This window comes from Colossoma macropomum, unplaced genomic scaffold (genome assembly GCF_904425465.1).
Source record: "Colossoma macropomum unplaced genomic scaffold, Colossoma_macropomum, whole genome shotgun sequence".
NCBI lineage: Eukaryota > Metazoa > Chordata > Actinopteri > Characiformes > Serrasalmidae > Colossoma > Colossoma macropomum.
This window is the reverse complement of record NW_023496051.1, coordinates 2178197-2190767: the sequence shown is the minus strand read 5'-3', so window position 1 is coordinate 2190767 and position 12571 is coordinate 2178197. Positions and strand designations below refer to the sequence as shown.

The 12571-nt window shown below is 40.7% G+C and overlaps 1 protein-coding gene across 1 annotated transcript in view; it reads left to right on the top strand.

The window, feature by feature from the left end:
* The window catches only part of smc3 (structural maintenance of chromosomes 3), a 41469-nt gene that overhangs the window by 4481 nt on the left and 24417 nt on the right, over positions 1 to 12571 (top strand). Inside the window, 9 exon segments of the mRNA XM_036565126.1 lie at positions 1749 to 1820; positions 2257 to 2336; positions 2706 to 2784; positions 3141 to 3258; positions 4561 to 4736; positions 5674 to 5754; positions 5987 to 6151; positions 7674 to 7795; positions 9276 to 9489. Of these exon segments, the coding sequence (XP_036421019.1) occupies positions 1749 to 1820; positions 2257 to 2336; positions 2706 to 2784; positions 3141 to 3258; positions 4561 to 4736; positions 5674 to 5754; positions 5987 to 6151; positions 7674 to 7795; positions 9276 to 9489 (1107 nt within the window).

Genomic DNA, 12571 nt, shown 5'->3' with positions numbered 1-12571 from the left:
TGGAGCCACAACAGGGCATTAAAAGAGCCGCATGTTGCCGATCCATGGTCTATGAACACTAAACTGCAAAAACAGCTTGTTTTGAATTCCTTGTTTTTTATGAAAGCGCATTCACATACATCCACCTGTTGAGCCTACAGTAGTTTAGCTACGCCCATTCATAATGAAGTCAGCCTGGACTTTTGGCGTTTAGAAGAATGAGCACACTGTGCACACAAATTTTGAATTGTAGATTTGAAAAGTTTTTAATGTTAGGAAGCAGATCTGCTATCAGCAGAGAATCCCCCCCCACAGATAGCACAGCAGAAGAGCACAGTCACTATTTGGCAGATACTTTTGTTCTTGTGATCCAATCATAGCTAAGATAAGATCTGCACTGTCTTTCCAAAGACTTGAAGAAAGTGTCACAGCAGTAAACTGATACAGAAGTAAGCTCTCTTAGGTTACATTTACACAGCAGGTAAAAGTGGCCCAAATCTGATTTTCTCACCAAATCTGATTTTTTTTGTTTGGCTGTTCCCATTTTGTTTTAAATGTGACCTGTATGCGACATCAGTCTGAACAGATCAGCTCCAAACTGACCCGTATGCACAAAAGAACAGTGCTTCACGTGGCTCGTCCAGAGGTAAACAGTCATGACGGCCAGTGAACGCCAGTCGCTCCCACAGCTTTCAGTTTCTTCTTCGCCAGCATCACAGGAGCGAGTATAAAGTTCCAGTGGTTGACAGCTGGACTCATCACCCACAGTGTGTTTGAGTTTGCCGTAAAAAGGGCGCGTTATTTTTCTTTGGTTCGTGTCCTCGGATTCTTTAAATTTTATTTTGACGCTGCAGCCTCGGTCTCCTCTGGCCGCGTTCGGCCGTTTCGTTTGAAACCTCTCCGTACACGGAGCGGTTACGATATGTCTCTTCTAATTTTTTAGTACAGAAACATCAGCCTAAATGTTTGAGTCTCAGCCGTGCGAAATAATGACGAATGTCGAGTTGGATTGACGTAAAAATCACATGAATTCCGATCTGGCTGTTCAGAGTTGCATTGCCGCGTATCGGATACGTATCGGATTTCAGTACCACATATGAAAGCGTCTCAAATCGGAAATGAAAATGTCAGATTCGGTGTGTTTATCTGTTCACACTGACACACAGACACACATCTGTGTCCCATATGAAGAAAAAGGATTTGGGCCACTTTTACCTGCTGTGTAAACGTAGCCTTATTCTTGGTTGCTGCTTCATGAAATTGTACAGTTTAACTATCTAACTTGCTTCAATAACAGTCACTTGCTAAATCAGCGTAATGGAAAAGTTAGCTTTGTTAATGTTAGCGAACAGTTAATGTCGTCCAAACTAAGTGGTAAAGTTGGTTTCATGTTTGCATATTCAGATTTCTTTCATCAGAAGCTTCCAAACAGATTATGTTTAAAGGGTAAAATGTAATATACAAGAAAAACGTACAGTACGGGCCCTTTGTGCCTCACTGCTCCAGTGTGGTGGTGGCTGAAATAGCTTGCTTGGGATAGAAAATGTGAGCAGGTTGGTAAAGTGAAAATGTAACAGCCCTTATCACAGTTGCACTTTTCACCAGTAATTGTTATGCAGTTCTTTCAGTATGTGTGGTTCTGCCCACCAGATAAACATACAGATACATCGCTTTTTGTCCACAATGCAAAACGTAGGTTGTGAGTGTTGTGTTCTAGACTATATTTAAACGGTCTGGTTTGACGTAATGACTCTCTGTTGCGTCTACAGGAAGGCACAGGACCTCGAGTCATTTCTGCTTTCGTGGAAATTATATTTGACAACTCTGACAACAGGCTTCCGGTAAAACCCCTTTCTAATACTGTTGATTGTATGACGTGTAGAAACGAGTGATAATTTTTTTACATGCAGTTGTTTTTATTGCCTTGTGCAATTCATATTATTGTGGAGCTTACATACTTGCAAATGTGTATTGAAAATGTAGTGATGCGCAGTTTTTATTAGTTTTATCAGGTTATTATTAGGTTATTGCTTATGCAATATTACAAATTAGACAAAAATGCAGCTAAAAAGAGTTTAAAAGAGGCTTGTCTTGTTTTGACAAGAAACCACACATTGTACAAATCAGTTATTAAAACTGCAACAGTTTGTGTAATTCATATTGTAGCGAGGCAGTATTAAGCTCTTTGTCAGATAATCATAAGTTTATGTTAAAAGGTCTGGTCGAATAGGTGTCTCGCACAGATAACAGATTGTTTTAAATTGTGCCCCTCATCAGATTGACAAGGAGGAGGTGTCACTGCGTCGTGTCATTGGGGCGAAAAAGGACCAGTACTTCCTTGACAAGAAAATGGTGACGTAAGTAAATAAATATACGTATGTATTGTTGTTGTCAGAAGAAAACCTTTTATCTCAAAAATGGTAACTTTACAGTAGAAGGAAAAACCTACTTTACTTTTTAATGTAAGTCAGTGGAACCAGAATTTTGGGCCGTTTCTTTGGGTCCATTCATCCCGAAATTTACACGCAGTATAAAGAACAACATGTATGTATGTATGTCTGTGTGTGTGTGTGTGTGTGTGTGTGTATATGTATATATATATATATATATACACACACACACACACATGTGTATATATATTTAAACCAGAGCCTGTTTTTTTTTGAGAGAATTCCGGTGGGTAATAGCAGATGGTGGAGCTTTAACTGTTGTTGTGTATGTTTCAGTAAGAACGATGTGATGAACTTGCTGGAGAGTGCAGGTTTCTCCCGCAGTAACCCGTACTACATCGTAAAGCAGGGAAAGGTAAGAGAACGCCTCACAGAAATCTGTCCTTTTGTTTTAACTACAGTTTGGTTTTTGTTTGTATTTTTTAATCACAGTTTGCTATTTTAGCTGATGAGAATTTGCATAAACGTGTTTGTTTTTTTGTTGTTGTTTTTTTTTCTCTGTATGTATTTATTTATTTATTTATTAATTTTTTTGGTTAGCTAACCTTTTCTGTGGACTGTTTTTATTTATCTCTTAGTTTGCCAAATGAACTTTGGTCCTCCAGTATGATATTTCTCATTATGGTTGATTACAGACTTAGTTGTATTATTTTTTTTTCACTCAAATGTTTTTTTGAGTGTTGATGTAGTTTTGTGTCGCTGTGTGTGCAGATCAACCAGATGGCCACGGCTCCTGACTCACAGCGTCTGAAGCTCCTGAGGGAGGTTGCAGGCACCAGAGTGTATGATGAGCGGAAGGAGGAGAGTATCTCCCTGATGAAGGAGACAGGTCATTTTTCCAAACAGACTCGCTCTTCATTTCATTCATGAAAAATATACATAGTACTGTCTTTGGTTTGATTCCATAGTCTTAACTCGTACGTCGAGTTTGATTTTGCTGTAGGTGTTCTTTACTCCATGTACTTATTGGCAATAAAACTGGCAGAAATAGATTTAAATAGATTTGAGGAGGGATTTACAACCTGCTGCACTGTATAATGCAACAACACTAAGCTACTATAATCAGTTTTTACTTATTCTTTTACTACACTGGAATACCAAATGTAAGGTGGTACGTGTTTATTTTAAATGAAGGCATGGATTGCTTCTTGTCGGGTTCCAGCGTCAAGCTCTCTCAGTTAAAAATGTAGACTTAAAACTGTTTTGTTGAACCATCACATTATAATATATGGTGCATTTCCAGATTGATTCCTATGTACGATGCATTGCACTTGTTAGTGCAGGCGTGTCAAACTGGGGGGACTTTCCAGTCCAAAGTTCTGTGGCGGTCAGCGTTTACTTTCATCTAGCGCTCAGAATTTAGTTAGGCTTTGCTAATTAGCTGATGAACTGAGCCAGGTGTGTTTAATGAGGCAACATGCTGAAGTCTGCAGTGTTGTGGTCCACGAGGACTGGAGCCTGACACGTGTGTTAGTGAGTGGTGATTTATCGTCTATACTATTATATTGACAAACGTAATAGACCGTCCATGTTATGATGTTCATAAAAAACCAATCACTTATTTAATTTTATTTTACATGCTTTGGTGAAAATTCATTAAAATTGAGTTAAAATCTGTTAAAATTAATACGTTTCTTTTCTGGAGATGATCTGTTTATGCATCCGCAACGTCAAGCTTGTAAGACATTGTTTTAGCAGCATTAAGGAAGCGTGGGTTCATTAACTTTATCAATGAAGACATTAATATCGTGTGGTACTTTTTATTTTGGGATATATTTAGAAAGTATCATGATACTGAATTATGTCAGTGTTGTCCAGAGCTATCTGATGTGGAATGGAAGAGTTTTGATTATGTAGTTTCTTTTCCCATCTCTGAATTCACTACAGCATCCTTTTATCTTCTGGATAGTTGAATTTTGAAGAAAAGGCACGTCCTTAATGTTACTTAATTACCCCTAACCCTTGTTCTAATTACTTTAGATTACGTGTTTATTTAGGTGTGTAATTCAGTGCTGAAATGTTTTATGTTTTGAACGAGTTGCATGTGTAAGGCTCTTTAGGCTGACATGAGAAAAAGGCATGAGTTGCTTAGTTATCTAATTTCTACATGTGTTGTTTTGTTTGTTTACAGAGGGGAAGAGGGAGAAGATTAACGAACTGCTGAAGTACATAGAAGAGCGACTTCACACGCTAGAAGATGAGAAAGAGGAGCTGGCACAGTACCAGAAATGGGACAAGATGAGGAGAGCACTGGAGTACACCATCTACAATCAGGAGCTCAACGAGACTCGCGCCAAACTTGATGAGGTACGCACACACGCGTAAACACACTCCTAAGGCTGTTACACACTGAATGTGGTAGATGAACATGAAAGTGTGAAATATTCTGAAGCGACTTTTTTGCTTTAAAGCTATGCACACTGGACGCAACACTTTTTTTTTTCGAATTCCGATGTGTTGTTTGCACCACCCAAAAAGTTGGCAGAGTGTGCTTAACAGAGAAAGATATGATTTGCTCCTCCAAGTGGTGTGATTGGGTAGTCTACTTTAGACAGAGTTACAACACTTTATTCAGGTTCTAACACTTTTTTGAGCGCTATCGCACATAGCATGGATGGCTGGCTGGATGGCTGGCTGGATGGCTGGCTGGCTGGATGGATGGAGATTTAGCAGTCACAGGACAGTAATAATAAGGGTGAAACAATATAAAAAGAAGAATAAATACAAAAATCCTATCTACAGTCATATATACAAAAATCTCGAATAAGATCTATAACCTCAGATGAAAAAGGCAGTGAAATAACAGCATATAATGACAATACTGAATAAATATGTGCATATATTGGTACTGAAATAGCCCAGTTTGTTTAGTCAGCTTGGTGGTTTCTCTGGAAAACACAGAGACAGCTGTGATTGTTGCAGTGAGTTCATGTTGTGAGCAGCAGAGGCTTAATAAAATAGAATAATATCGCCTTTTTGCGTTCTACGAATTCGCATTTATAATGCGAGATGTGATCAGTTATACACAGGCTGCACTTTTTACTGACATTTAAATGAGCTACGCCAGGAAATTGTGTTAAGGCCAAATTGAAATTTGATTCCACAAACAAGTGACAAACTTACACACTTGAGTGTTTTTCTTTTCTCACACTATGTAGATGCAGCAGAACGTCACAAATGTCAAATTACAATGTGTACATGACAAAATTATTACTGTTTTTAACTACTGACTTGTTTTCTGCAGCTGTCCAGTAAGAGAGAGACGTGTGGGGACAAATCCAGGCAGCTACGTGATGCCCAGCAGGACGCCAGAGACAAAGTCGAGGTAAAGACCGTCACTAGCATCATTAACGTAACTAAAAGGAATACTTTATCTAAAAATGCTAGTGTGGCTGTCAGTCAATGGTGAGAGGTTAGTGGAATCACGTGCATTAATGGCAGCTGGCTCCTATTGTCATTATGCTTTTGCCTGAAGTATTTAAGAGGGATCACTGAGTAGTAGTTTACAAGTTTGAAAGAGGTTGTGTTATGTAACCACTTGCTTGCTCTCTCTGTAGGAGACGGAACGTGTTGTGCGGGAGCTGAAGGCTCGTATCTCGGCGATGAAGGAGGAGAAGGAGCAGCTGAGTGCTGAGCGGCAGGAGCAGATCAAACAGAGAACTAAACTGGAGCTCAAAGCCAAAGACCTGCAGGACGAACTGGCAGGCAACAGCGAACAGAGGGTCAGCGCACACACGCATGCATATACTCACGCCGTGCACCTGCATATACAAATTCAAGAATCTTATCAAAGTTTCATTTAAAAAAAAAAAAATAAATGCCCCTAATGTTGGAAAGCTGGAGTGGCTTTGCATGACACATGATGCACCAACATGCAGCAAAGTTCTGATGGTTTTTAGGCCTCTGTGATTTTCACATCTCAGACAGTCCAGATTAGTTTCTGTGGAAATTTTGATGAATTATTGCATCCAACAAAGATAAAAGTGTTTGTTAAAATAATGCAAACTAATTTGTCAAAATCAGCGGTTCACTAATGTGTTTTAATATATTACAAGGCATATCACAGTCACAACATGTAGCAGTGTATCTTCAGTGTGCTGTTTTGTCCATGTCATGCAGCACATGCTGTCTGCTGGTTTTAGAATGCAAATGCATAAAGAAAATGAAGCAGCACTTCTTCGGAAATCGTTACACGGGTCACTGAGACTTGAGAGGTCTTCAGCAGCCAATAGGATCGGTCTTAAAGTGTGTGCTAGCCACATTTTCCCTCCCAAAAGCATTATTTGCAACAGCCCATCAGTCTAGGGGTCAGAAATAGACTGTCTGTTTATTTCTAAATGTCTGTTTATTTATACTGATGTGAAGTCCTTATTTGAAATTAAACTCCCCCTGTTCAGTGATGAGTCATCAGCACTGACCATCAAACAGAAATCTTGTTATTGTAGACCAGCAGACTTGCAGCACTGCATAAAGAGCCTGTGTTCGAAAGCGTATGTAAATATCGTCATCTGTCATCTTTTAAACACCTAAGCTGAAAATGGCAGCTGCCGTCTACACTGTCAATTTTTGTCAGCTGTGAATTAATGAATTGGAAGATCTTTTTACATTAACTAATCTTACACGTTTTACATGTGCTGTCCACAGTGTGGTCTGTAAGTGTTGTCATCACCGTCTAAGTAGTTATGGACTATTAATGTTGTTTTACATATCATATGTTTTATCATATATAGTCGATGCACATTAGCTGTCGCATAAAACTCAAAATCTGCAGGGTGTGTTGGCAGGAAGGACCGAACAGAGGGTCCGCAGTGTCCCCGCCTGCGTCACAGACTACACACACTGCACTGGGCTGCGGTCCAGAGAGAGGCACACACACACACACACACAAACACACAGCTTGCCTTTATGTGTGAAATACACACACTGGTCAGACCTTCTTTATTCCATCCTGGCTCAGCGCAGGATTAGCTCCACCTGTGTGTGTATATGTGGGTAGGGGGCGTGGAGAGAGTGAAGTGCGTCATTGGCTCTTTTTTCTGCTGAATGTGATTCCAGTTTGGCTCAGAGATCCTCACTCCACTCATGGCACTGTATCAACTGTCATTTCTTCCACAGCACATGCACACGACTGTGTGTTTGATATGATCTTTGTTGCTCTTTAAAAAGTACCACTTTGTCCCATTTTGAAGGAATGAATGAAGTGCTATAAGCACAGCTCTATTTTTTTCCCTTCCTTTCCCTCAGAAACGGCTGCTGAAAGAGAGGCAGAAGCTGTTGGAGAAGATTGAGGAGAAGCAGAAGGAACTGCAGGAGACTGAGCCCAAATTCAACACTGTGAAGGAGAAAGAGGAGAGGGGCATTTCCAGGTGAAGCCTGGTTTCCCTTTAGTGATGTTCAGTAACATCTGATGTCATATATGTATCCTTATTTTTTTATTTTCTACACAGTATATATTCCCTTTTTTTATAGGGCTGGGCGATAAAACGAAAAGTATCGCGATATAACTTTCCTCGATAGAGCTATAAGAAGTGTTCGAAAAATTTTCAATATAATACACCATTCTCACACTTCCACGTTCAGCGAAAGACCTGGTGGCGTTTTCCTCTGTGGAGTTATATATTCCCTGTTTGAGTGGAGCAACCGGTGATCTGTTCTCCTGTAACTAAGTGTGAGTGACCGGATAAGTGGTGTAACTATACTGTCCTACAGTGAACTCACCTCTTTCTGTACATCCTAACAAACTTTAGCAGCGTTAAATCACGTCTGATACTCACAACTGCAGCACTGTTACAGTGCTCAGTCATATTTTAGTGTTAGTGTATTCCCAAGCAACGAAAGTGAGAAAGAAGTGGGTTTACAGCCCTGATTTAAACGAAAGTAAGCTGAGGAAGCCGTGAAGCATTGGAGAGCGGGAGAGCGCTATCCTCCCAGGCTGGCTGTTTTTAGCAGCTGGCTAACTTGAAGCAGCGCTCTGTCACTCCACAACACGGAGAATTGATGATACTGAAGATCAAACAAGACACAAAAGCACCGCTTTCAGTTTAAACGTACCTAAAAGGAGGATTCTGTTTGACTGGTGTGAGATATATTGAGGTTCACCCCTCAAATTAATATGGAGAAACCCAGTCGTCTGCTTGCTGGAGTCTGAATACTGTGATGTGCTCTAAGATGGATGTGGTAGGAGTGATGGCAGTGAGGCGGTGTGATCCATCACTGATGTACTGAGCCAGCTAATGTTTGCTGTTCATACTAAATTGACGTTGAGAAACTAAAGAGAACAACCAGACTCTTTCTCCCACTGTCCCAAGGCAGATTTGTCAAATGTTCCACTGTTTGCCGAGTGTTTGTCGTGTTCTGACCATGAAGGATAGTTTAAAACAGCAAATAACCACTCAGGAGCAAAAATCAGCCTTCAAACTTGAAAGAAATAATGATTTGACATGTATCGCGATATGTATCGATATCGAACAGTATGAATTTTATCGTGATAACATTTTTGGCCATATCGCCCAGCTCTACCTTTTTCTAATAAACTAATGCAAATCTCTGAATGTGGATTCTTTATATGGTTGCCAAGTCAGTATAGAGCCCCTCCATGTAGCAGAAGGTCAGTTATAAAACCTCTGCGGTAAAAACAGCAGCTGTTCTTTTGTGCAGACACAAAAGATGTGTCTAAATACAAATGTACCGCACTGAGGACTGAATGAATGTTAATGCTGCTGCTAATGAATGGAGGCTGCAAGGCACCGATTTAGCGTGATGCATTGAAATCAGCTAACTGCTTCCCATTATCTTTTTATCATTATGCTGTCTGATCCCTCTGCCTTTGTGCTGCTCACCCCCCAGATTGGCCCAGGCCACTCAGGAGCGCACAGACCTGTACGCTAAGCAGGGCCGTGGCAGTCAGTTCACCTCCAAAGAGGAGAGGGACAAGTGGATCAAGAAGGAGCTGAAGTCCCTCGACCAGGCCATCAACGACAAGAAACGGCAGATTGCCGCTATCCACAAAGACCTGGAGGATACCGAGGCCAACAAGGAGAAGAACCTGGAGCAGTACAATGTAGGAATCAAGAACAATATGTGTTTCTTTTTCTCTTTTTAAAATATATCAAACAAAATTGTCCTTTTTTTAAGTAAGAGTTTGATGTAGTATGTAAACATTATAGTTTCAAAACCTTCCATTCAGTCCATAAAATCCATTTGTGTAGGTTAGACTCCAAATGTAACCTTTTTCAATTGATAGCATGAAACAATGCATTTACTTATCTTTGACCATTCAGCCTACAGCAGTTTAGCTCCACCCATTTATGCTGAAGTTATAATCCGTTATCTTGGAGTGCTTTTTGAATAAGGCAGGCAATCCAAGGTAATTCACAAATCAGTCTTAAAGACACAGAAACAAAAATAGCCTGACGTAAAAATGAATTAGGCAGTTTTTAACCATACAAGGTAACGATTACACAGCAGGTAAAAGTGGCCCAAATCTGATTTTCTCACCAAATCAGATTTTCTCGTTTGGCTGTTCACAGTATGTTTTAAATGTGACCTGTATGCGACATCAGTCTGAACAGATCAGCTCCTAAACTGACCCACATAAGCAGAAGAACAGTGCTTCATGTGGCTCGTCCAGAGGCAGTCATGACGGCCAGCGAACGCCAGTCGCACCTGGAGCTTTCAGTTTCGCCAGCATCACAGGAGCGAGTATAAAGTTCCAGTGGTTGACAGCTGGACTCTTCACCCACAGTGTGTTTGAGTTTGCCGTAAAAAGGGCGCGTTATTCGGCCACGGTGGTTCGTGTCCTCGGATTCTTTTTCTGACGCTACAGCCTCGGCTCCTCCGGCCGTGTTCGGGCACGGAGCGGTTTGATGAGTCTCTTCTAATTTTTTGGTACAGAAACATCAGCCTAAATGTTTGAGTCTCAGCAGTGCGAAATTATGACGTATGTCAAGTTGGACTGACGTAAAAGTCACATGAATTCCGATCTGGCTGTTCAGAGTCGCATTGCCACAGATCGGATACGTATCGGATTTCAGTACCTCATATGAAAGCGTCTCAAATCGGAATTGAAAATGTCAGATTCGGTGTGTTTATCTGTTCACACAGACACACATCTGTGTCCCATGTGAAGAAAAAGATCAGATTTGGGCCACTTTTACCTGCTGTGTAAATGTAGCCCAAATGTCTCAGGGGAAAAAATGTATGGACCCTTTAATTAGAACCCGCTGGGGTTCTTGTCTCATTTTATGGAGGAGCCCCTAAGGCCATGGCATATTGACCCAACGTTGTGTGAACGGGGAGAACGTTCTAGAACGATGTGAATGGGGAGAACAGTTTAGAGGCTGTGACCGAAATGGATTCGTACCCCCTCATTTATATTGTTCTTTATAGGAGAGAGCTATTTAAATAACAAAACAGAGGAAAAAACATACGACTCAGTAAAAGACAGCGCTTCAGAATTTAATGAAATGTCATGAAGTCGTCATTAAAAATCTTTGCAGAGAGCTTTTAATTTGAAACGACGGATACAGGATGTGACACGTGGCGACACCCGGGCTTTCTATGTCTATGCACCCGACGAGAGGGAGAGAGAAATAAAGTTGGGGTTACACTGAACAACTTGCACCCCGATTTTAGCCGTGATTCTCAGTCTGGCAGAGTCTGTGCTCGCTGGCTCTAGTCTGCAGATTTAGGCTACGTTCACACAGCAGGTAAAAGTGACCCAAAACTGATTTTGTGCATGCGGGTCAGTTTCTCCTAAACTGACCTGCATGCACAAAAGAACAATATTTTATGTGGTTCATCCAGAGCAAACCAATCAGAATAGAGTCAACAGTAACAGCCACTCCTGGAGGTTTCAGTTTCATCTTCGCCAGCATTGTAATAAGAAGTTCCAGTGGTTGACGCCTGGGCTCATCGCCCAGAATGTGTTCGAGCTTGCTGTAAAAAGAGCCTGTTATTCGACCCCGGCTACTTTTGGTTCGCGTCCTCGGTTTCTTTAAACTTTGCTTTTAAATTTTTTTTTGTTGTTGAATCTACAGTCTCGTTCTCCTGTGGTCGCGTTCTGTCATTTCTTTCTGAATCTTTTTGAGCAGGGAGCGGTTTGGAAAAGTGTCTCCTAATTTTGTTCATACAGAAACATTACCCCAAACGTTTATGATGAACAAGTTGGATTGATGTAAGTTGCTTAAATTCCGATCTGGCTGTTCAGACCGAGTCACTTTGCCGCGTATCGGATTTCAGTAGCACATATAAAAGTGTCCCGACTCAGAATTGAAAATGGCAGATTCAGTGTGTTTTTTGCTGTTCACACTGCCACACGGGTAACATGTCTGTGTCACATATGTAGAAAAAGATCAGATTTGGGCCACTTTTACCTGCTGTGCGAACAAAGCCTTTGGGTCCGTCAGGATCGATCGGAATGGACTCCTCCAAAAGCCAGTGAAAAGATGTAAATACAGCAAGTGAAGAAGAAAAATATTGAAAAGTCACTGTCATATGGAGAGCAGTTTTTTTAATAAACGAAGTTTAAGGCGTGACTGCAGTAGAGCTTATGTACATCTAAAACTAAAAACTACTACACACTACATCTTTACATCCATCACCCTCACGTAAATATGCTTATCCGTTGCTTCTTTACTGTGTCGGCGCAAACGGCAAAGAAAACAGCAGCAGTAGGTGCTCCACGTTTGTTTATTTGTGTCGCCTATTAACGGGACAACGTGAGTTCGGTTCGGTTGGGTTCAGTAGTGCATGATCCTCAGTATTTCATTTGCTTAAAAAATCTGCAGAAGCCACTCGGATGTGAGATGCCCAGACTTTTTATAATCGTTAGGACTTTAAAAGTGTGGATCTGCCACTGCTGCGGAAAAAAATCCTAGGTGAATCACTTAAAGACATCGGGGGGACAGCATAACTCAAATGCAGCATTGGGGCCATTTAAATTACTAACTATAAATGTTATCGTTTTATTTATTTTTTTTAAAGTTGATTTTTAGCACGAGTGATAACGACTTATTCTGCATGGTTTCAGTGTAAATAGTATTATACTTGCGAATGTAGACTTACGGATTTTCTCAGTCATGGATTTTCATCTGTAATGTTTAGTTAAAAAAACAGTTGTTTTTTGTTTTGTTTTACTGTAG